Genomic DNA, 24,858 nt, shown 5'->3' on the forward strand with positions numbered 1-24,858 from the left:
CCTCCAATACTTCTGCTCATCAGTATCCATCACCAAACCCTCTCCCCTAATGCTCCATATACACTGCACAGCTCTAAATGAATGACATCAGCATTTGCCCTCTCCCGTGACCTGGTTTAACCCTTTTTAATAACAGTGCTTAGAGGAATGGCTAATCACATCAGAGTAAGAAATTAAACTTTTTTTAGTTTTGCTGGCTTGTTCCACTCTAAAAAATGATTGAATACACAAATCAGGATAAATGATTATAAAGGCTGACATGTTTACAGGCCAAACGATAGAGAAGTCTAGACTGCACAGTGATCCTGAATCAATGCCATGTGAATTGGTCTAGTTCGTGCTGAATTTAAGGACTGAACTTACCAGAGCTAAAGGGACTCTCAAAGTTGCACTGTTTCTTGCATTATAATTAGGAATCGCCTTTTCAGTTTTTCCTCTCCCTCCTCCACACGTTTTCCCACGTCTATGGCATTAGGGCATGCTAGCTGCTTGCTCTTGCAGACACCATGGCCCTCCTACCTTGGCTGTGTTTTGTGCCCTGTTCAAAAAGGACCTCCATCTGTCCCTACACTCAGCCCATTGTGGTGTCCCAAAGCCCAGCAACTTCCACAATGCAGGGGGCGTGCAAGAGGGGGGGTTACAGGGTAAACACGACAGCATCCAGATCCCATTAGAAGCTCTTTAACTCCTACACCCTACTATTCTCAGAACTCTGGGAGGAGAAAGGCCCACCCCGTATTCTCATGCACAATGTCACCTTTACAACCACTCCCATAGGTAATGAGTCCACAAGCTGCCTTCTTTCCTCCCCTCCCATGTACATCTCCTTTTTTGTTTTTCTCTTGCGTTGCCATAATAACCTGTCACATATCATTTTGTAAAACATCCTTTATTTGACCATATTAACAATGTTTTTTTCCTAATTTATTTTTATTGGGTAACAGTCGTGTTTTTATTAAAAGACCTATGATTTAGAGACCCGTCATTGGCTATAAAGTTGGAATTAATTTTATTCTTGTCTCACTGGAATTCAGTTTAGCGTAATTCGGCCCTGTAATAGATTAAACCAAGTTCATGATACTTTTTTAAAGTTGTACTAATTTATATTTAATTGCTTCCACCATGGTGACCCAATCCTTACATCTTATTATGCCAGCCTTGCCATGTTTGTTGTTTTTGTCAGTATTTTCCGCGCGTCTTTCTCCATCCATCTCCTGAGTCTTTCGTCTACCAGCTGCTCCTCGTAGTCTAGGACGTCTCTGTTTCGGGGTGCGCCACCTCTCAACCTGGGCACTCGTATCCCTATGCTCCCAGCAGAGAGAGGTGTGTGTGTGAGTGTGTGTTGCACTGTGGCCCAAGAGGAGGGGGGATCACTGTGTCTGCCACAGCTTAAAGGCAGAGGGATTACCGGCACACAGACACTGATTAAAGCCTTCCAGCCTCCTATGGCCCCATTAATACAATCTTAATCACAATGCTTTATCCCTCCTATCTAGCTCCTATGGATCAGGACCTTTTCATTTTAGTGGGAGGCACTCTTGTTTGGCCAGTGGATTAAGTGTGCTGCACACAGAAACTAAAATAAGCACGAGAGGGAACATGACCAAGCTTCAATCTGCACTACAAAAATGTGTCTCTGATTTAGTTTTTCTTTCTCTTTATTTTTTGTCAGTAATGCCAACCTCCTGCCAAAATGAATTAACGTCATAATTCTATGTTGCCATTAGGGTTCATGCTGTTTGCATTGTCTGTACAATGTGCATATAAAGATAAAAACTACAAAGGTTTAGGACGTGAATTGGGGGACTTCACCATTAATTCTCTGTGGGCGGATATCTGACATGACCTCACTCTCCCAGGGGACTGAACCACAGGTTGTGCAATGCTGCCTGCCTTCTCAGCCAAGATGGCATGACAGAGCATGTGTTGCCTTCCCATTAAAATGCCCTTATCATAGATGGGAGCCACTTAAAATACGTAATCTTTGTTTGAGACCTGAACTAAAAGTCAGGATTTTTGTGTCGCACTTTTTCACAAGTCTTTTACACAATTCATTCCTTTTTATCTTTTTAACATGATAAATCTTCTTCTTTGAACAGGAGAATTACACCTTCATTACAAAATATTAATCCTGAAGTATTTTAAGCTTGTAAAATGACTATAGTCCTATGTTCCTAAAATATTCCATGTCAAACACTCTTTCCTCCACCATGCCCCAATCTCCAGAGACTGTCCTGCATCTCTGTTTTGTAATCTTGTATCTAGAGTTAATTTATGTGGATTATTTCTAAATCCACCCACTCATGTATTTGGACTCAGAGAATAATCCATGCGCTTCCCCCCACCGTTTTTGCCGTAGCAAAACAGCAAAGGCACAAAGAGGGTGTACGCCAGCTAACTCTGCCAGTACTTTCTCACAGGCCAAGCGTCTGCCTGTGTGTAAAGCTATGTGTCATGTGCCAAGGCTGACACACAGGAGCAGAGAGGACAAAATTGTGAATAGGGGGCAAGGACCTAGGTCACCTCTTCTTCCCTTTTCTTCTCTTTCCTCTTCTCTTTTTTCCCTCAATACACAGATTCCCAATTCTCTCTCTCTCATGCTCTCACTCTCTTCTCTCTCTCCCTCCAAATTGGCCCAGCTGTCCATCAGCCCCCCCGCAGTTCCCTCAGCTGTCTGCCCGCCCCAAACGAGAAGCCCCACAACAATACAGGTCACAGGTCAAGAGAAAGAACAGGCTGCGTTCACAATGGACCAGTGGCGCCCAGTAAAACAATTGTTCCCTTTTTCTCTTCCAGCCTTTCTCCACTGTTGCCACGACTGGAAAAGACAACCCTTTGGAGAGGTAGCTGAAGAGGGGAAGAAGTGCTCTTGGAAAACAGCCTCTGAGGCACCTTCCCCTTCTGACAATTGCTTGAAGAACCACAATAATAAACACACTCGAACACACCTCTTGCTCTCATCTCTTCATCTCACACTCTGCCACCTCATTCTTTATTTATTTCAAGTGCAGTCATTAAAGTCAAAACTGGCTTTTGTCTTTAGTTGAGCAATGCAAATGTGCTGTGCGTTTTGCCATTTTAAGATGATCTGAAAAACATCATCAGAATACTGTTTAGTTTTTTTTTGCAGGTTTATTTCCTCCAACTTAAAGGTTATATATGTTCTATCAGTTAAGGTTGCATTATTTTAGAAATAATATTGAAAGAAAAAGTCTGGCCATTATATTTATAACATCCGTATTCATACGCTGTCTCTCTGAACTGAAATCTGGTGCTTTTCTGTCTGAATTAATGTGGATTCATTCTTTGAAAATGAACTCTTGCCCTACAGTGTTTTGGCTTGAGCTAGATGGGAAAATGGGACATGTGGGAAAGAGAAAAAACGAAAAGCCTCTGACACATTCACCTGTTCCCCAGAGCTGTTTTCCCATGGCCCACAAAAGCTTCCTGCCTGACCTGATAGAAACCCCGTAGAAAGCTTCATGACATCACACACACACACATCCTGTAACATGATCTCTATTGCCACAAAAATGTCCTTTTATTATAGCACCATCGGCTTTATTTTGGATTTGTTTGTCCATGTTTGTTATTGAAAAATGAAACTTAGCCACTTTCATTTGAAGTTTTGTGTGAACACACCTGAAACTGACTGTGTACAAAGGGAACTTTTCATAAGGTATGTGCTGGCATTAATGTTTACAATAATTTGAACAAAAACTGAGATGTAATTACTTGATATGGATTTTGTTGTGAGATTACCAATTAAATCAAAATTACTCTTCTGACTTGTGGTGCCTTAAGTAGGGTTTAGAGACTGGCAAGTATTTCCCAATGCAAATGCAATGGAAAATGCATTAAGAATTCTATTATGATAGAAACCCTACTACATTATAAATATTCAACTAGTATCTACTGGAATTGATGTATTGGAGCTGCAGGTAAGGACCCTCAGCTTTATTGGGAGAGATTGTATGATCTTTCAATTGATCTAATACTCAACCACAGGATGACAGCATAACCAAAGAAAACACATGGCAAATATTGTTACTATTGAAATAGCATATAATATAAGAATATTTATTCAATTAAGTGCGAAACAACATATTTACAACAGTACAGTATGAAAAATTGTGACATCTAATAAACCAATACCTGAAAGACTTCAAATAAATAAATTAAATAAAGTACAGTTGCTAGTTTCTGACAAGAAAACCTAAAAGACAGTGAAACAGAAATTGTGCTGAGAGAAATATAAAAAGATAAGATGTTTAAAAATAAATATTAAATACAGATTTAAATAAATGTATTGCTTTTCTTACTGCCAGGGAGACATTGGCTTTAGGCCTCAGTGCACAATTTAGGTTAAGACTGGATGACTTTTTGTTCTATTTCTTTTTGTTTCATCTGCAGACATGTAGAGCTAAAAATGGTGTTATGTTCTTATGTCCACTTGAAAAACCTGTGTAATGCTTTAGTGTGAATATCTGATATGGTAAAATAATCTTTAGTCACTCCGTAACAACTGAAATAAGAAGAATCCAAATAACATTATCATAACAAAAAATAATAAATAAAATATTAAAAGTTATGGGTGTGTGTTTGTATCAGGTAGATTGAGTGAGTCTCTCTTTGCATTCAGTGCTCTCCCAGAGTACAAGTACAACAACATTGTTTCTACAGCAGTTCATTCCAGAGCAGTGCTTCTGGCCTGGCCAACAGTCAGTTATTGGTCCTCTCAACAGTTCATGGTCACATGCTACCCATCTGAGAGGCAAGCAGGTGAGAGGGAGTGAAGGAGTCAAAGGCCACATCCAGAGGCAGCTCATAGCGTGAAGCTTGAAAAAGTGGGTGGCCCTGAGGGCCCCCTGGTAGGCCGCCAGTCGTGGGAGTGGGGTAGTGTTGAGACGAAAGGTAGTGGGCATGGTGGGCGGGGTGGGGTGTGTAGTTCTCTGTCTCACGAGGAGAGGTCTCCCGCTTCAGGGCATAGCTGCCACTGATGCTGAGGGGGGGAGTGAGGGGCCCTTCGTATGGAGGGGTGCCACTGCTACACTCGTTAGGGGAGGGGTTGTCATACACAGGCCCCTTGAATCCCTTCATATGGAGGAGGTGGGAAGCCTCCAGGGAGCCATAGGGGGGGCTGGGAAGGCCTGGAGACGGATAGCTGAGGGGATGGCCAGCCTGACCCCCCACACCACCCACCCTCGGGCCTCCGCACTTGTCGTCCGGCTTGTTGAGCATTATGGGACTGGGTCCCAGCTGCAAGCAGCCGGCTACAAGGTTACTGGTGGGCTGAGACAGACCTTTACACATCATCTCCACAAAGCCATGGCTCTCAGGGGACTGGCCACTCTCGAGCGACTCCGACAGAGCCCAGATGTAGTTGCGTGCCAGCCGTAGAGTCTCAATCTTTGACAGCTTCTGTGTCTTGGAGTAGCAGGGCATCACTCTGCGCAGATTTTCCAGGGCATCGTTAAGCCCGTGCATACGTGAACGTTCTCTGGCGTTGGCTTTGACTCGCCTGGCACGAAACCTCTCCTGTCTTGCTTTGGTCATCTTCTTCTTCTTAGGGCCTCTTCTTTTAGGAGCCTGTTCTCCATTTGGTCCAATCTCATCATTCTCGTCATCATCCTCCTCTTCTTCCTCCATATCCTCACTGCCCAGTTCTGTGCAAGAGTGGATTCGGCTGCCTACTGTCATGCCATGGCTTTCCTCTCCATCCTGAGAGCTGCCGTCCTCCTCCTCCTCTAGCCAGCCAAGGGAGCTCACCAGCTCACTCACATCCCCGCTCTTTCCAAATGGTTTGGTCATCATTTTGATCTGAGGAAACAGCACACAAATCAGTTACCCAACAGATGCATTATTAAGTGTTAATCTGTAAATGTATGATGCTTCTCCCTAAAATGTATATGTAAATATACAACTTTCTTTTGATTGATTATGCACAGGAAAAGGTAGCCTGGCAACTCCTGACCCTTACATACAGAAATACTGAATTAGTTCTCTCATTTCAGCACTGCAGAGTGGACAGCTCACTCCTCTAACTCAAGAGGACAACACCAAAGAAGAAGAACCCCTACGAGAATTTACAATGCATTAAAGTGTGGTATTTTGATAATAGATGGGTGTTTTTAGAATTATTGGTCCCCTGCTGTTATGATGTTGCTAAACAGAGACGCTGTTAATCTAGGACACGGCTGGATTTACTCAGCATATAAAACTCAAAGATTAAATAGGCAACATACGACTCCGCACCCATGGAGACAAACCGCCCACATCTCTACATTTTAGACATCTTACAAATTAAAGCCCTGACGCCATGAGGAATTAATGCAATAAATTACTTTTTGTGACCTCGGACAAATAATGTGCTATTGTTTTAATAGAAAAAAACGTTTTAGTTAGTTATTGTGCACTAGTGCGTAAAAGTGAGATGCATTACTGTTACTTTTGAATTTAGAGCTTGACACGGAATTGTGTCTGGACTAAAAGGTACTGAACCTAATTATGCCTAAATGAACACTCCAACGTATATTTTAGCTGATTGAAATCAACATTTTGTAAATTCCTTTAGTGGATCGTTTGCCCCCTGTAAGCAACAAACGTGCATGTGCTGAATTTAGTAGCCCAAATTTGTTTGCCAGATAACATCTATTTTAGATCTTTTTCTTTTTACTTTAACTCACCTGTTTGGCTTTACTGCTCGCTCGTTGTGAAGTAACAGAAATAACCGGGTTAATATATATATTTTTTTAAAGTGCAACTGAGTGCTTTTTATTCCAGAGTCGCTGCGTTTCTCTCTTCGCGCATCCGCCAGTGTCCAAAACTCTTCCGCTTCTTCAAATAACCATGAGTGCGCGTGGAACTTTCATCTCTAAATGGCAAGACCGGGCGGATTTCTTTGCCTTTAGCCTGGTAAGCCCCTCCCTCAGGCACCCCACCCACCTTCAATTTATCCAAACGCGCGTGGCGGTCTCGTGGCCAGAAGTTCCACCCAGTCAATGAATGAGTGAGGGACAGACAGAGAGAGAGAGCGCGCACGCGCCCGGGTGCACGTGTAGGCGGTGCTTTATTTGTAAATCAGGAGGTCCCGATTGTTTGGAATAGTGCAGAAAATGCGCACACAGTGGAAAATAACTTTGATAATAATATGCCCATCATGAATGATGTTGGGAACACAGTAGCTTATCTGATGGTATATTGGAGCTTACAGATGCATACATCCAGGAGCTATACGCATCCATAGAACGTAGGCAATTTTTCATCATTGTTTTCCCCGCACCGCACATACGCCAATTTGTTTAATAATCTGCCAAAATATTCAGGCTAGCCACCTGCAAATTCTTCACCATCGTTCTGACCTCCTCACCCTACAGTATTTCCCTCTTCTTTATAATTTTGTAACAGTGTGTAACCTGGTCAGTTATTATAGTTTGTTATCTAACAGCAGAAATGGTGGCCAGTGTAGGCTATTTCTGACTACTTTCATCACTTAGTCATTTTTCGTAAACCCATCATCATCTGTCATCATCCAGATCCGGCAGAAATGAAGCATAATGATACGTTCCCAATAAAAGCAAGATTATACATCTCTACACTTTGAAATGTGGGACTCGCTGAAAATAACAGGTATTCTGTTTAAATTCCACATGCTAACCATCTTAATTCCATCGATTGTGTACCTCTTCATTAGTCGTTTGGATTAGGAATGTTCCACTTCATTAAACACAGTTTAGGACCTGGTATTCGCAGAGTGAAGAGACGCTCCTCCATGTGTGCGTATTTAAGTGATGTTGACAGCTAAGTGTGCGGAGAGCAGGTGTGTGCGTTGTTCACCCAGTCATTCAGTTGTTTTCTTCCATTTTTAGCGTCATATTCTGCCCCCAAGGGCTATCTGATTATTGAATCGATTGGTGCAATGATTAAAAGACAGGTACTTGCAGTAGGCTCATAACCTGACCCAGGCAGGGTAATTGTAAACGTACAATAGGAACCTTACCATCAACACTAGACATTGGCCATACAAAAATCATGTTGAAGTTTGTTTATTCATTAAGCTTATTTTTTGTTGTTTTTTGTATGATGAAATCAAACACATTGGCAATTAATACACCTATTTTTACAACTTTTATATTTGACTTTTCGGTGCAATCTGTGCAGGCCTTCAGACGACTACAAGGCCTTTATTGTTTACAGGCTAATCGTAGGCCTACCTCAATATTAAGCATTTCCCCCAGTAACTACAAATACCGCGGCATAATAAACGCCCGCCTGTCCTCGTGCGTGGCGAGCTGCAGCGCAGTGGGGGTCTTTTGTCAGCACTGGCCATTGACAGCCGGGGTCTCGCGAGCCGCACGTGCCCCCGCATTGATCCCATTGAGCACGCGATTGCGCACAGCTGTGTTGGAGACTAAGAGAAACTGAACTTTGCCAACTGCACTGAGGGTTCTCCGTGTTTCTGAGTGTGCGATGAATTCCAAGAAATAAAATATGCTCACGTGGATAATCTGCAACATCGCGTCAAAAACAGGCACTTATCCAACGATTTATTGAACAGCCCCTAACAGATGGCTGGATATAGGAAGCGTTGGGGGTGGGGGCATCTGTTGCTTGGATGCTCACGCGTCACCGCTTGCCCAAGATGATGTCTCGTGCTGAAACAGCATTTATCCACCTTACTAACGGCCGTAATCCTGGTCAGTGCACTGGCCATGAAGTCATATGGGCAGGACAAAGATAGAGACGAGAGGAGTGTGTGTGTGTGTGTGTGTGTGTGTGTGTGTGTGTGTGTGTGTGTGTGTGTGTGTGTGTGTGTGTGTGTGTGTTTGTTGCCCCATGCGATGTGTACAGCAACAACTGTAGGCTAATGTGATGTGCTTAAAGGTCCCAGGTACATGCACCCTACCCCCCACATGCACCTCTGTCCCAGGAGTGTGAGCGTGGCCTACACCACACCTGCAGCCTGCATGGGGAATTGGAGCCTCGCAGCCTCCCACAATCCACATCAGTTTCCCAAATGACTGACTGACTAACAGAGAGGGAATTTAAGCAGTAACATAGATAGTCAGCCTTCTGGAAGAGATCACGGTGGACACATCTGATCTCAACCAACTTTTGATGAGTATAGTATGATTTTAACCTGGGTACTCCAAATATGTGTGCCAAATTCACTTTTTATCAAAGTTCTGCATTCATCACTGTCAAACATGTCCCTAAATTATAAAGGAAAAGATTAACAAGTACAATTTAAAATACGTTTTTGTTTTTAAGAACTGACCAAAAAAGTGCCGGTCTTACTTATTTATTTATTTGTTATTTATTTAAGTTCTGTTGTTGCTACTAATGGGGGTAACCCCTGTCCTCACAAAAAACACTGCCACAAGTGAGTTGTCTCTCACTCTGGTCCCCTGGGACTCAGAGTGGAATGGGAGGGATTTGTGTGCAGTGCTGACAGATGGGTCCTTGTTCCTGTCTTTTTCTTAATCTCTATCTCCCTCTCCCTTCTTTTGCTAAAACACAGACACACTCACACACACCAAGACTGCACAGATACAATAGGAATTAAAGCTCTACGCACATGCTCCCTGGTCCGCTTCTGAAAGCTGAGCCCCTTATAGTGATCATAGAAGATGGAGGGAGAGTGTGGATTGGCAAGAGGGGGTGGTTTGGAAAGGGGTCGGTGTGAGGCTGCACAGGATGGTAACACTAGAGAGAAGACTAGAATTGTATTGTTGTCAAACTCCAATTAAAGTTTGGTTGTGTCAACAATTTGTTTGTGGGCATTTGTGTGGCACTTTGGAGAAAAGCGTCTTGAGCAAGTTCATGCACATATGGACTTTAACCGTTTGCAAGTTATTTCCATTCTATTGCTTGTGTGTGTGTGTGTGTGTGTGTGTGTGTGTGTGTGTGTGTTTAAGAAGTCCCAGGGCTCAGTTGCCTCCATTTACTGCTCACTGAGGCTGAATATAGTTACATGGCAGACTTTCCTAAGGGAGAGACTGACAGGCCTACTGACTCTGCTGCACGCATGGGAACGTCAGTGGGCTAACACACACATACACACACACTCACACACACAGACACACACACACACATACACACACACACACACACACACACATTTGTGAATCATGGACTTTTGACCTCAGTTAAATATCCTGATGATTCTTACACCAATCACCATTCATTTTCATTGTAAAACATTATTTAAAAGAGGATATTTTAGATAACTCTAAATGTTGAATAACTAAAAAGTTAAACCTCAAAACCAAACATTTTACTTTTTATTTATACATTAAAACACAAATTGAAATAATTATGCAGCCATTGTACATTATTTCTTTAAACATGATGCACAACAGCAGTAGACTAAAAAGTGTGTGTTAATTGATGCCAACCAGAGAAGTATACAATTATCTTTACCTCCTTGGTGTAGGAATATAATTCACAGTTTTTACTTCACACCAGCATTTACATTTGTTGGCAAATGTCTTGCCATGTCCATGAAACAAAGATGTCAACAACTTTAGAGTCTTCTGGTTTTCAAAGTGAGTTTTGATAAGATCTAGCATCTCATCCAGGCGATATGAGCAGATTGTGTGCAGCTTATTCCTCTTTCTTTGGGCTAATGGATTTGGAAAACATTCCAATCGGGCAGAAATGTAGCTACAGAATGGGAATCAGGCCTGAGGGCAATTCTCACTAAGTGGGGAGAGCCATTAAACAAAGGTGCCTCTGGTTTCATATTCAGGATACTTTACAACCTTCGTCCCAGGACATCAACAGTGTTTTTGGGTGTGCTGTTAGAGGGGGCGAAGGAGGGGGAGGAGGATCCATCTGCCATGCTGCCGGTCCTCAGGGAGACGGGCATATCCCAGGGGTGTTTTGGAGAGAGAGGGGCTGAAAGGATTACACCCAACCACTAATCAACAACGGTAATCTGTGGGCCCCTGTGCAAAATCTCCTCAGATCCAAACAACAATTTGGGACAGAAGAAAAAACACCAGTGTACGGGGACATCTAACTGATGTTAAACAACCCGACAAATCCAAGGACAAATACAGGTGATTTTTAATTGGGAGAATCGACTGTGAAGGTGTGATTGGCAGAGAGCCATGGTGTCTCTGTGATCAGGTGCAAGTGTCCCACAAGTGGCCTAGACTGATTCCCAGTGTGACTATTATGCAAATACAGCAACTAGACAAGCCTGCAACATAAATTAGTCTAACGGATAAAAGCACTTTTCTAATCACATCAGATTGCAAAAGGTTTTTCTTGCGCTTCAGTGTGAATGACCCAAAATAACAAAATTTTGCTCAACAATTGTTCAAAATAAAAAACATGTATTTCACACAAGCTGTTTTAATTATTGTTTGTTTTTTATGTCTTTAGGCATGATTAAGATATTGTCTTAATTTGTGTGTAGTCTTTAAGATAAACTTTCAGCAGCTGATTTCATGCTGACACAAGGTGAGGCCTACTGAGCAGTTTTCTCTGAGTTTTCGAACGACTTTGTCACAGCAGGAACCGACACAAGGTACAGCTACTGAGCTGTTGTCCTGGTAGGTTTCTATAGCAGGGAATAGAGATACCACTAGTTTCATGGTCCACTTTCAGTATGGTTTTATTGTCTGGGGTCTGTGGTGGTGGATTTAAAGTGCCACAGGACTATAGAAGATGCTGTCTAATGATGGTGCTCGTCCTCCAGGGCATAGGGAACTGGAGCCTCCTGGCCTGCACCTCCTCTGCCTCCCGCAGTATGCCCATTGGCTAGCGGCCTCTAAGCTCCCTATCCCCACAGCCTCATTGTTTAGTGGGCCCGGCACTGTCAATATTAAGCCTGGCTAATGTGATATAGAGGCAGCTGGAGCAGCCCAGATTATTACCATGACACAGCCGACTGAGGGGTGTAATATCATTAAAAAAAAATCAGGTGGTTTGGAGATTTGCTGTAGCAGGAGGGACTTTGAATGGCATTAGGTAGGAGAACTGCTGTAATTTCATTAGTCAGTTGGGGCACCTCAAAGGATCTGTTGAAACATTTCCTTTAAGTTGGAATAATTGAATTTGCTTTCACAACACTGCACACAAAATGAAAGAAAGGCAATACGATGTATGTATTCTTTCCAATCAAGTGTCTAATAATTATTGAAAAGTGATTTCAGACATGTATAGAACTGAAGCAGACACCTGAGTATCATAATAGAATTATATTTCAATTAGATACAGTATATACGGCATGTGTAGTAGGTAATCTATTTGAAAGCAGACATATAGGATAGTCCTGTTATTATTAGCTTTCTGTGGTGGATTACGGTTGCAAATAATGAGGAAAACGTGAGGCACTGCTAATCTTCTTAAACTGCTTGACACTGAGCTGTCGGCTCGGCAGACTCATCAGCAATCAGCTGACAAGTGAATAGGCTGCAGGCTGATATAATCTGTTAACATTTAAAAAAATAGCCTACAGAATAAAAAGCTGTTCTATATTGTACATTTTATTTCATTTCGTTTTAGGTTGATAATGGGTTTATTCGGGATGACTTTGTTGGGGGGTCTTTTTCACCCATTTTGCCTGTTCGGACCAATTAAAGCGCCAGTTCGTGCCGTTGGTCTCGCAGCAAGGGTCTTATGTCGCTATTGTTTTACATAAACGGTAATTTCAAGGCCCATTGAGCGCGCGATGGATTTTGCCCAAAATCCACTGCAGAGTGGATAGCATTGATTATTGGAAGAGCGGGTAGAGTGACGCCAGAAGTTGTAAATCTTTTCCGAGTGACGTTAAATGCAATAATTTAACACTGATATAGTAGCTCATGTCCCAGCCATAGACAGATAATTTTACTTAGACCTAAGTAGTACAAAGGTATGAGCATCAAAATACAAACATACCCAAAGTAGCCTACCAGACGTAAAAGTAGGCTACTCTTTGCGCATATAAATAGATACATAAGGTTGAGCCTACTATATGATTATTTTACAATCAATACATCATAATGTACTTTTTATAAGTTTATATTTTGTGTTATTACCTGAATCTGCAAAGTAACTATGACGTTGTCAGACAAATATAAAGGAGTAAAAAGTAAAACATCCTCAAAATAATAACATTAAAATGAAAGAACAGTACTTGAGTAAATGTACTTTTACTCATACTTACTGTACTATTACTTTCTACAACTGGATTGATGGATAGACAGACAGACAAAAGATTTTGCCTGATCGTTGTTGTTGTTGTTGTTGTTGTTGTTAATATCATTAACAATAGCCTGTACTGTTCTCTTTAAGTCCCATTGTTTTTGTGTTATAAAAACATGCATGTGACCTGCATGCAGAGCTGCGAGTCAGTTTCTGAAAAGTGATGGTTTCACTGAGTTCAAGCCTAACGCATTGTGGCGTCTTGTGTTCCTGTTGTATAACAGTGACATCTAGTGGCATTGTTTTAAACTACTGTCTCCTTTTGGTCGTGGCATACCAATGTGAACAGGTGGTGGAAGAAATATTCATATCCTTTACTTAGATAAAAATAGCAATACCACCGTGTAAAAATACTCCATTACAACGGCTTATCCTCCCCTCAAAACCCTTACTTAATTAAAAGTATGTACAGTACATGTGATCAACATTTACTTAAAATATCAAAAGTAAAAGTACTCATTCTGGAGTGAAATGGCCCCTGTCAGTGTTTTACTATTATATATGATGTGTTTGGATTAAAATTACTGCTGCTTTACTGTGGATGTTGCATTTGCTTCTGCAGATGTTTAAGGTTGTGTTCATTTTAACAAGGCTACAACTATGCATCATATTTTATAAGATCATCATGTTTATCGTCGTGGTCTCTAAAGCTTCAACTTTTCTTGAGCTCAGAAAAATTGCCCTGTTGTCAGCTTTGTGACGATACATTTTCCAGTGGATCCAAGAGTTTTTTCTTTAGGGTAAGAAGTAGAGAAATTTAATAATTCTAATTAAAAGGTTTACTTTAAAAATATGGAAGTATCAAGAGCAAAGTCTAGTAATCAATGGTTAAAGTTTTTATTGTGCAGCAAAATGGCTCAACAGTGTTATATCAGTCTAATTATATCAATTAATTGTTGTTTTAGATGCATTACTGTATGAACAGCATTGTGATGTTGTATCTGGTTGTGGTGGAGCTTTTTTACTGTTGGACTTTAATCTACTTATAATAATGGCTCATACTTTATGAAATGATCATATTTTTCATATTTTATAATTTACCTCTGAAATGTAGAAAAGTAGATATATAACATAAAAGTATAAAAGTTCCATAAAAATAGGTAAACGTACTTGCTTGTGATTACATTACATTTGTGTATACAAACCACAAAACAAATGTGTGTATATTTGATTCTGTCATAAACATAAAGCACATAACACATTTGGGGCCCCTGTTGCTCAGGTGGCATAGTGCAGTTGCCACCGATTGGAAGGTCAGAGGTTCAATCCCTGGTCAAGGTGTTCTTAGGAAAGATATTGAACTCCAGATTGATCCCTATGCTGTTCCATTGGTGTGTGAATATTGATGCAGTCCATTTACTTGTTTAAATATTCATAAAAGAAGAAAAACAAATAAATAAATAAAATTAAGTCATTTGGGTCAAACACCATCCCCTCAGTATTCTGCGAGCAAGAGGAGATGGTGTTTGACCCAAATGTCATAGGTGACACCAGGCCTGTAGTGAACAACAACTTACCCATTACTCAGGTTAGCTCTCAGTATCTTGGTGTACATATCGATAATGCATTCAGCTGGAAGGACCACGTGAACACTCTCTGTTCCAGACTTCAACAGAGGATGCATATCTACAATGACTTAGAGTGTATGGAGTCGAACAATAATTGATGTTGTAGTTCTATCATGCAGTACTAGAAGGTATTCTAAAATACATTATTACAGCCTGGTATGGTAACTTGGCAGTAACTTCCAAACAACTTATAAGCAGTTGGTTATAAGATAGGCACAAGAAATAGTTTCCGATCCGACCCGCATACTTCACCCAGAATTTCAGCTTTTACCTTCTGGCAGAAGATTCAGGGTTCCTAAATGCAGGCTAAACCAATGTAAACACTAATTTGTGCCTATGTCAATTAAGCTTATCAACACTAACATGTAGGCTGGCTGGGTGGTACACCATGTCACCGTGCAATAAGTAGGTTATTGGGGCTGTGCAATACGTTAGTTGTGCAATACACGGGCTATGGGGACTGTGCAATATGTTAGTTATGCAATACATGAGCTATTGGATTGTTGAATACGTCATTTGTGCAATAAGTAGGCCATCAGGGTTGTGCAGCATCTCATTGTGCAAGGGCTGTGTTACACTTATAGCGGAGAATGTGTTAATGTGCTTACTATATACAGTAGGTAGTTAAATTCCCATGGAAGGAGGCACATTTTTATTTTTAAATACCACTTATTTTATGGATCCAGGATACTGATAAAGTAGTACTGATAAAGTTCCCTTGGCCTTTGGTATTAAAATAGCCCCCCATCATCACATATGCTTCACCATACCTAGAGATTGGCATGGAGAACTTTCCATAAGATTACCTCTCAGTGAAAAACAAACTAACTATTAAGCTAACTAAAATAACACCATACCAATCTCCAGGTTTGGTGAAGGGTATGTGAAGATACGGGGATTAAAGCATTAAGATGAATTTCCAAAAGATAGTTTTTCATCATCTTTTTAGTCAACTTTAGCATGGTTGTGTAAACCTTCTCAAGCCACTGTATCTTATCTAATGTGGCAAATTATGGCAAAATACACTGCACACAATATTCATGTGTGGACAATTAATATGACAAGCCACCTGTAGTTCCTTTTGCACTGTTCTGGTAACATGTTCTGTACGAATCCTTGCCATTCAGTCTACAAGCTTCACAGAGCTAAATACATGCTGAAGTCTGAATTTGGCCCTAGTCATGGTGAACTGTTTCATACCTAATGTCCCTCTTTTTCTGAGCATGTAGCATCAGTGTCAACATTTCTGCAGGTAACAGGAGGAAGAGAGTATCTGTGGAGAATAAACAAAGAACATGTATGTATTACAATCTATTATTACCGCTGCCGGGGTTTGAAATGGGACACAGAATATGTGACACTCCTCATAGCATTTATATTGAATCTGAAGTCAGTTAGGCTAAAATCTGTGTATTGGGCTTGACATAGAAATCCTTCACATTGCTGCTTCACTCCCACACACACATTTCTGACCCAAATAAAAGCACACAGCTGAGCCTGCTTCTTTCTATATCTATCCTCCTCTTCATTCTACACTTGAGCTTTCATGTACATTCCTACGCTTTACCTCACAAATTCACTCACATGCTATTCCATATGTCCATCTCTGCCTCATCCACCTGCCAGTCCCTGAGCATCATCAGCATCATCACCCTGCTTTCCTCCTCCCCTCCCCTCCCCTCCACAGGATACCCACAACTGACACACTTTACTTCATAGCTTGAAATCTCCTCTCAGCAGCCATAGCTGGTGCAGAGACCTGACACTAAGTTTTTGTCTGTACAGGACGTTAGGAATGGCTCCTAAGAGAGAACCCTCCATTAAGAAGTCTCCTTCACCAGTGAACCAGCCCAGACTGGGTCCTCCTTACCCTTGCCTCGCTGCGGCACCTGCAGCTCCAAAACCAACTCCAGAGCAGAAACCTAGGATGCTGCGTCTTTCCGATTCACCGTTTGACCCGAGTACTTTGGAGGTGAGTGGAGTAACTACAGTAACGCTAATGTTGGTCATTCATGAACAAGGGCTATATTTTCAAATGTCATAGCCTATTAATCTTAGCCAAGATAGTGAATCTCAGATAGAGATACATAATAGTAATTATTTTGTCAATTTACAAAAAACATCACAAGCTGATTATTTGCAAAGTAGCTTTCTATGATTTTGACCTTAATAGGCTGTCAGCATCCATCTAAAATGAGACTGAATCTAAGTAAGGCAAAGAAATGGGACACTGAACGTAATGAGTCAGTGACCTCCTAAGGGAGAGAAAAGACTGTTTCCTCTCACAGTATGTGCTATTTATTTCATCAGGAAGGAGATTCCAACAAATGAGTGTACACACTGTGATTATTACAAGAAGCAAAATAACCAAAACAAATACCTAATTCAAAACTAAAGGTGAGGAAAATGTTCTTTTTTCACTATATTAATAATTTAGAGAGTTGTGCTTGACCCATTTTCAAAGCTAAAAAATGGCTGCAAAGATGACAGACCTCCCCCCTTACAGCAGTCTACATCTTGGTAGTGACAAATGTTGGCTGCTTTTGTCAAACAAATACAACATGCAGTGTAACACAGAACTGAGCAAAGAAAATGAGGTTATTTAGAAACTCTTCAACTCAGTTTGTCCAGCAGCAAAGACTATACTCTGGAAACTAAATAAATATAAATCAGTTAATACATTTAATTATGAGTACATATGAAAATGTAATAAACTAAACAGGTACCTACAGTACATCTAAGTAGGTACCTACTTAGTGTATTTGACCAATAAAAACATGTTAACATTACAAAAGTCCAAACCATTATATATTATGTGTTCTGGTCAAAGACAGGCATAACTCAGTCAGACAAAACAATAATGTAAAGATGTGTTGAAGAAACTCAAACTATGTGGATGCCCACATTACACTTTGTACTAATGTGCTTTAGCTTTGCTTCCATCCTCATGCGCTTTAAGTGATTCACTGTGTTTCTGTTACTCCATGATTTTATGAAGTAAGACTGACTCATTTAGCTAATAAAGGATACTTGGGCCATGTTTAGACACCGGCTTCTTCTCTCTGTGGGACCACGGACATGCCCGCAAGCCAGAGCTCCTCCTGGGCAATGACAGTGCTTTCCAGGCAGTTGCGAGATGTGGAATCAGTCCATGATTACAGGCCTAAAGTAATCCAACATTCCTGCAAGGCCAGACACACTTGATGCAAAGCCTAGCAAAGTCACTGCAATGATGCATTCATTTCCCCAAGTGGGGTCAAAATCATCAAAGTCAAACACACTCTACAAAGGGACATATAGCCTACCATCAACTCTCTGAGTACTTTGACAGTTCATGGGTAGGCTGCTCAAATGCAATTCATATTACATTTAATCCCTCCAAACATGTTTTAAGACAGAAAATACTGTCCTTGGAATAATGATTTGTGTCTATGTTTTTTTTCAACAAAAAACAGAGAAACTCACAAGAAGCTTATAACTCAGAAACCTGAACATACACTATTATAATGAATAAAATGTAACTACTTGAAACGAGATGTCTCCTACTTCACTTGGTCCATTCTGAATGTGCATTATAGGCTTCAACTGTCCCATTCACACTAGGTGGGATGTCAAGAAATCCTGCTTTTATGCAGACTCAGATTTAAGGTGAGCACAAGAAGCAAAGAAAGACACATTTTTTGAGTGGAGATGGACTTAAGTATTTACATACCTTCATTTTGTAAATCAGAAAAAAAATGGCATTTAGGACTTATTACCTTTGGTCTGTTATAGATCACTATACACTCTTCAATTCAGCTTTTACCCCTAAAGTTACTTATTGCATGATGTATGCTATCTGTCACCTCAATCATAAAGTGAGTAGATCAAGGAGTTTATAATTCATTCAGGCTACTGTACATCACAAGACATACCTAGAACTCTATTCCTATATATGGAATGTAGCTATTCTCGCTCATGCAAGCACGTCGTGCGTGCTGTACGTCATGACGCACGGCTGCTAGGGTTTTCTTCTCACCACCCTGCCCTTCTCTGAGAGCCATCACACATTCTTTGGTTTCCCGACTCCTCGGACACACCTCATCCAACACACAGCCATGGTGGGTTTTTCGTTTCACTCGACCTGACTAGCGTTACAATCTTTCTTGTGTAATTAGCTTCTTGTTTCAATAAAATGGTTACGTTTTGCGAAGATGTTTAGTAGAGTTTGTATGCCTGAATTGGCTCGCGGGTTGCTAGCGGAAGTGCAACTTTTAGAAGCTAACATTAGCTTGCACGGTAACGTAGATAAAGTTAACAATCATACGAATAACGTTAGCTAATGATTAATGTCACCAAAGTATCCGCGTAGATTTTAATCATTGCTAAATGTGCTATTATTAGGGCATATTATGTTTGAGTAAATCTAACTATCTGGAATAATATGGTCAAAAGCCTTTGAAGTTAACCCAAGCTAGCTCTGCACTACGGAGCAAAAGGAACCTCTTTCATGTAACGTTAGCTTAATTTCTCTTTGAACAGTCTGACTTCTCGGAAGATCAAATCCTTGGTAAGTTTTGAATTTGTTTTGTGGCATTTTCCAGATCTTGCTTGTTTTGCATGCTTTCATTCTTTCTTTGTTTCAGATGACATTTGCTCTGTATTCCCACTGTCACCCTGCTCTATGCCCGCCTGTCATGGTAATCGTGGTTTTATGCTAGGTTTTTCCTTCTTTGTTTCCGTACTATTTCATCACTTTCCACTTGCAACTGCTTGTCCTTTCCAGATTGAATTTAACCTGGATCAGATTTATGGTAAGTCTGTGAAAGGGGGACCGCCTTAGCACAAAACTGATGGCTATTTCGGCCGTGTTTTAGGGTGTGAGCTGCATGTTGGTTTTTGGGTAAATCAAATCTGTTTTAAGTGTCAACGAGAGTCGCTTTGCACTGTTGTTTGGCACGTCAAAATCAGTCATATTTTACATATAACATTAGAATATTTACCAGCTTTGACCGTGTGTTGCAGTGTTTTGTATGTGGTCAATCATGCATTAGCAGTAACGTTACGTAAAAAGCCAAACGTAGCCTAAGCTCATATGTGTTCTCATTAGTCCATTTCTGTTTGACTGCAGTCTTTCCTGGTTGGGTCAGTTCGCCATAAACTTTGCCTGTTATCTTCCAAGTGGCTCATCTCCTACAGCGTGCCCTTTTTTGGAGCTGGATACAGTGGTGCATGTTTTTTGTCCTAGGGCTGATTTGTTTAAAAGTTAGTTGACATAATAGGCTATAGCTACTCTTACTCTCCTCCTACTTTCCTCCACTCCTCTTAATACCAAATATGGTGTTGGGAACAGCACTCAAACACCAGAAGGGAAGAGGCACATTCCTCAGAACAGGAAGAACTCCACAACAGTGAGCTTTTTGGGAAATGGCTTGTCCCATAACATTAGGTTTAGACTGCTGCCCAGATATTGTGTAATCCAACTCCATGTCTCCCTGATGACTAGATCTTAGCTAAGCTTTTTGTTTGACTGAGTCTCAACTAGAATGAATGATTGATGTTAGATCAAAGCTACATGAATCAACCGTATGATCAATGACATGATTGAGTCATTGTTGAATAATGATTAGGCCCAGGCAATTCCACCTAACAAAAAACTCAATACTACAATTTAAATGCTTCAGCACACTTGGGTATCTCACAACCTGAATTACTCAACAGCACTGTAAAATAGAATGGCAAAGTGGAGTTGGCAAACCGTAGGGGTGTCAGATAATAGTTTTTAAAGTTTTGGAAAGAAAATTTCCTTAACTGAAACAGATAATTTGTATAACTTTCACATTGTTCAATCAAATAAGTTTAATCCTTTTGCAGGTGTCCAGAATGTCCTAAATTATTCAGATGTTGTGCTATTTCTTGGTTTAAAGCCTCACAACAATTAACAGAACTAAAACAATTAGTCAATTCATTCATTATTTTGTGTTTTATCAAGTGAAATTGCCAAACATTTTGTTGTTAACAGCTTTTTTGAATACTATTTACTTGCTTTTCTACATTGGATATAAATATATTTTGCTGTTTTGACCATTGGTCACACAAATAAGCATTATTCTTAAAATACTTTAGTCGTGAGTTTACACCACTTATTGTAATCTAAGAATTAAAAATACAAGTTTGAAGCGTTTATCTGATGTTATGTAGGAAATGTGTTTACTTCTGGTCAGACCTAGATGTACCGTATTTTGCTGAATTGAGGAAGTTAGAGGTGTGTGCAATGTCAACCAGCAGAGTACAGAGAGAACACTGTTTTTCAGCGCTTGTGTCGCACTCTACAACGGAAATAGTAATGGCATAGTAATTTAAAGAAATCCGATTTGTTGAATGCTTGAACAAAGCTAGTCCACTGAACATAAGTTTGAGATTGCCCATAGATTAGTACAAGAGGTGTATCCTGGATAGACCGGTTAGTTATCTTGCCTAGAATGGTACTATATATGGAACATGCAGGTTTGTCAGTGTGGTGCTGTGTGTCCTGCCGCTCACTTTAAATGTAGGCCTACCAGCTGAAAACCAAGTCATGTCATCATCTGTTCTTTCTCTTGTCTGCTTGTTCTCATTTTCTGGCTAGTCCTTTTTTTTATTTTTAATATAAAATCTATTTTCAGTTCACATACTATCTGCATATCATTTCTCCATGTGTCATTATCTCTTTGTTTCTATAATAAGTCATGTCCCCACCCTAATTCGTCTTGTGTCTGTGTATCCGGCAGAGTTTAAGGAGGCATTCCTGCTGTTCGACAGGACAGGAGATGGCAAGATCAGCTTCAGCCAGTGTGGGGACGTCATGCGGGCCCTGGGACAGAACCCTGTCAATGCGGAGGTGCTCAAGGTCCTGGGCAACCCCAAGGCTGAGGGTGAGAGGGGGGAAAACCCACTGGGAGTTATGCTTCTTTAGTGTGCATAAATCATTGGATGGTCACTTTGCTTTGAAAAATAACACAAAAAAGCAATCTTCTAGTTCTAATCTAACGGTCCTGTGTTACAGCTGGAGGCTCAAAGACTTTCCTTATTTATTCTGTTTCTTTTTGCAGAGATGAACAGCAAGATGCTAGACTTTGAGCAGTTCCTGCCCATGTTCCAGGCCATCGCTAAGAATAAAGATCAAGGCTCCATGGAGGATTTTGTGGAGGGACTGCGTGTCTTTGACAAGGAGGGCAATGGCACAGTAATGGGTGCAGAGCTTCGTCACGTCCTCACCACGTTAGGCAAGTTCCATTTACCACCCACGACTAGTTAGCTGGATGGGAGGACTTCATTATATACGCTATTTACATTTTTTCACTTATGGAAAAATACAGTAATCCCCACAATGCATAGTGTCTGTGCAAAATGAAGTGACAAAGACTGAACAATGAATTAAATGATTTGCATGTAATAAATTTGGCACCATTGTGTGTTTTTAGTGTTAGTAATGTAATCATTTTTTTTACTTATCTTTCCTGTATTGTTTTGTGAAACCCCTTATATTTATAAAAAAACATTGTAATGTCTCTCACATAATATGAATGAACATTTTTGTTTCTTTATCAGGTGAGAAAATGACAGAGGAGGAAGTAGAGACGCTCTTGGCGGGACACGAAGACGCAAATGGCTGCATCAATTATGAAGGTGAGAGGAAAAGAAAAGAAATAAACAAACAATATTGGTATAATAACACTGGTGTGTGACGACGCTGTTTCCACAAACCTGCAAACTGAAACGTCAAACCCAGACCCGGCAACATGATAAGGAAACCTCAGTCGTGCATTATGCTTTGTGTGTGTGTGCACGCTTTGTAGTTTTTTTTTGTTTTTTCTCCAGTTACTCATAGTTATCTGAAGGCAATCATTGGAAAGCTTTTATCTACTAAACAATCACAACAGTAATTCCATGTTACTGTTCACAGCCTATGTGTCTTTACACTTGTGGTTAATTGAGCGCTGATAGAGGCCCTTCACAAATGTCAGCTGCTGATAGTGTGTTAACTGTTCTTCTTCCACAGCATTTGTCCGCCACATCATGTCAGGCTGAGGGCCGGTACGGGCATTTGGGTATACTATGAGATGCACCGCCAGGCTTTCCTGCACTTTAGTTGTTAAATAATCCACTCCCATTAGGTTACCCTAACACTAATCAGCTGTAGTTATGCTCCTTATATGTGCAGGAACATATACCCGGAATGATGTGCTGTTGCAAAGTAGATTTGAGCCGTAGGTTCCTGTGGGGAAGCCTGGTGGTCCCTCTCATTTTAGTCCTGAGGCTTCAAGCCATGTGTATCTCCCTGCTGTTCTGTCTCTCTCTCTCTCTCTCCTGCAGCCCTCTGTCTTTGCCCCTGGCTGCAGCATGCCCCTCTGCATGTGTCTAGGACTCCCCTCAGTTCATAAGGGGACATGGTGAACACATTGAAGTGACTGGTCTCATTCAGGGAAAGCCTGGTGGACACTGTTGGGTTTTTTGAGCTGATGGGTGTGGAGGTCACAAGGCAGCTCTTCTAATCTCGTTTATATGTCATTGGTGCTATTAAAATAGGCGTTTCCCTCTGTTCATAATAGAAATGCTCCTTCTTTTTTTACAGACGGATGAAATAGATGTTAGAATTTTCATATTTATAATCAAATATAGCCACCAGCTTTGGGAGAGTGGACCAGTCCCTTTTTCTACTAACCAGAGAATTGCAATGAGTTGCTCCTGTGCTGAATGTTTTCTCTTTTGTACTGATGGAAGCTGAATTTGTAGTTGGCCGCTCTCTGACTGGACTTTAGCTCCCTTGATCTTCTCCACTATTCTCTGCTTCTCAACTAGAGGAAAGCATACGTTGAGGATGGCTTTTCTAACCAGCTCTTCTTGGATATCAAAAACATGGCCAAATGCTATGGCTAAATAGGAGATAGAGATGATTACCTCACCTCTTTCTCTCAGTACCCACTTCAGTCCTTCTGTCCTGTCCTCTCCTCTTGGAGTGGGTCTCTGCCAAGATTTGGACCCTGAGTCTCACAATTGTCTCTCTCTGCTCTCTGTTTTACAGAACTGGTCAGGATGGTCATGAACGGGTGAAGAAAAAGAGCATCCAACTTTTTTTACCCTGTCACATGTACCCTCTTTTTTGCAGTTAGCTTCTAGAGCCCCTCCCAACCTTTTCCATGGATTAGTTTTCCACATTTAATTTAAGAAGTGCCTTTACATTCCCTAATAAAGACCACAAATAGCCCTGGCTATTGCTGCCAGGTCTATTAACATATGTGACCAACTTGTATGCATTCAAAAGTCTTACTGCTTGCATTGTTTGCAATAACATTCCTGGTGCAGCACTTAAGACTACATCAATTGATAATGATATACTGTAAATATTCAGTAGTGTTTCAATGTTGGATGGGACATTAATATATATATATACGGTATACATAACTGTCAGCAACCTACTGTATCATTGGCTAAGACTTGCTTTGGCTAAGGAACATGTTCTTGCAGTAAACCGGTATATACAAAGCCATACTATAATGAGGTAGAAAAGAGACATTTCAAATGGGTTCCCATGTTTTTAATTCACCCCAATTTTGTTGCTGCATTTAAATAAATGTTTTTTCCTTAAAACTCATCTTGGTTGTTTTGATTGGCTTTATTCGATTCCATAGAACAATGTGAAAGATAAGTAACTGCCTTATTAGGTTTTGCGCAATGCAATGTTTTCCTATTAACACATGAGGGCAGTGTTGCTGCTGTAATTGTGTGTGTGTAAACTTGCCAGATGTCTAAAACGTTACAGGCACGAGCATTCTTTCCGCGGTGCCAAGTTTGGATTAGATGTGCAAATGATATCATTAAAGACACGTTGGTTTATGCCATTCACCCTCTCATCTACACCTCAGACCCACATAAAATCACTACTTTGCACTGTCTTTGAATAAACAAACGACAATTCTCGAATTAAAGGATGTTTGAGAATACCACACATGCAACGCACAACCAGGCAAAAAGTGCAGCTGGAGCGTGATAGGCCACTTTAAGGCAGGTTTTAAAGCGAGGCAATAATGAGTGTCCATGTACATCAGCAGACGCCACATGCAGAACGCGTTGG

The 24,858-nt window shown here is 40.8% G+C and overlaps 2 protein-coding genes across 7 annotated transcripts; one reads left to right on the forward strand and one right to left on the reverse strand.

Moving 5' to 3' along the window:
- Positions 1-4,047: 4,047 nt before the first annotated feature.
- neurod4 (neuronal differentiation 4) lies at positions 4,048-6,938 on the reverse strand. The gene is made up of 2 exons (XM_034877055.1): positions 6,687-6,938; positions 4,048-5,820 (listed from the first exon to the last, which is right to left on the reverse strand). Exon 2 carries the CDS (start codon positions 5,812-5,814, stop codon positions 4,753-4,755), a length of 1,062 nt encoding a protein of 353 aa, XP_034732946.1. The 5' UTR covers positions 5,815-5,820; positions 6,687-6,938; the 3' UTR covers positions 4,048-4,752.
- Positions 6,939-16,545: 9,607 nt separating this feature from the next.
- Positions 16,546-24,378, forward strand: zgc:153867 (uncharacterized protein LOC337226 homolog). 6 transcript variants are annotated; one of them, XM_034877069.1, is made up of 7 exons: positions 16,546-16,737; positions 19,531-19,558; positions 21,515-21,658; positions 21,836-22,009; positions 22,335-22,412; positions 22,786-22,833; positions 23,809-24,378. In XM_034877069.1, the coding sequence occupies exons 1-6, from the start codon at positions 16,561-16,563 to the stop codon at positions 22,812-22,814; spliced, it is 630 nt and encodes a 209-aa protein (XP_034732960.1). In that variant the 5' UTR covers positions 16,546-16,560; the 3' UTR covers positions 22,815-22,833; positions 23,809-24,378. The 6 variants fall into 6 exon arrangements, with proteins under 6 accessions (XP_034732960.1, XP_034732959.1, XP_034732958.1 ...); XM_034877068.1 differs by having other exon boundaries at positions 22,786-22,820; XM_034877072.1 differs by lacking the exons at positions 16,546-16,737; positions 19,531-19,558 and adding exons at positions 18,714-18,865; positions 19,287-19,314 and having other exon boundaries at positions 22,786-22,820.
- The last annotated feature ends 480 nt before the right edge of the window (positions 24,379-24,858 follow it).

This window comes from Etheostoma cragini, chromosome 7 (genome assembly GCF_013103735.1).
Source record: "Etheostoma cragini isolate CJK2018 chromosome 7, CSU_Ecrag_1.0, whole genome shotgun sequence".
NCBI classification, from domain to species: Eukaryota; Metazoa; Chordata; class Actinopteri; order Perciformes; family Percidae; genus Etheostoma; species Etheostoma cragini.

Coding starts and splice junctions, on each gene's coding strand:
- neurod4 (XM_034877055.1), bottom strand. CDS start 5,814: ATGATGACCAAACCATTTGGAAAGAGCGGGGATGTGAGTGAGCTGGTG.
- zgc:153867 (XM_034877069.1), top strand. CDS start 16,561: ATGGCTCCTAAGAGAGAACCCTCCATTAAGAAGTCTCCTTCACCAGTG. Junction 16,738..19,530: donor TTGACCCGAGTACTTTGGAG/GTGAGTGGAGTA, acceptor TGTCCTTTCCAG/ATTGAATTTAACCTGGATCA. Junction 19,559..21,514: donor TAACCTGGATCAGATTTATG/GTAAGTCTGTGA, acceptor TGTATCCGGCAG/AGTTTAAGGAGGCATTCCTG.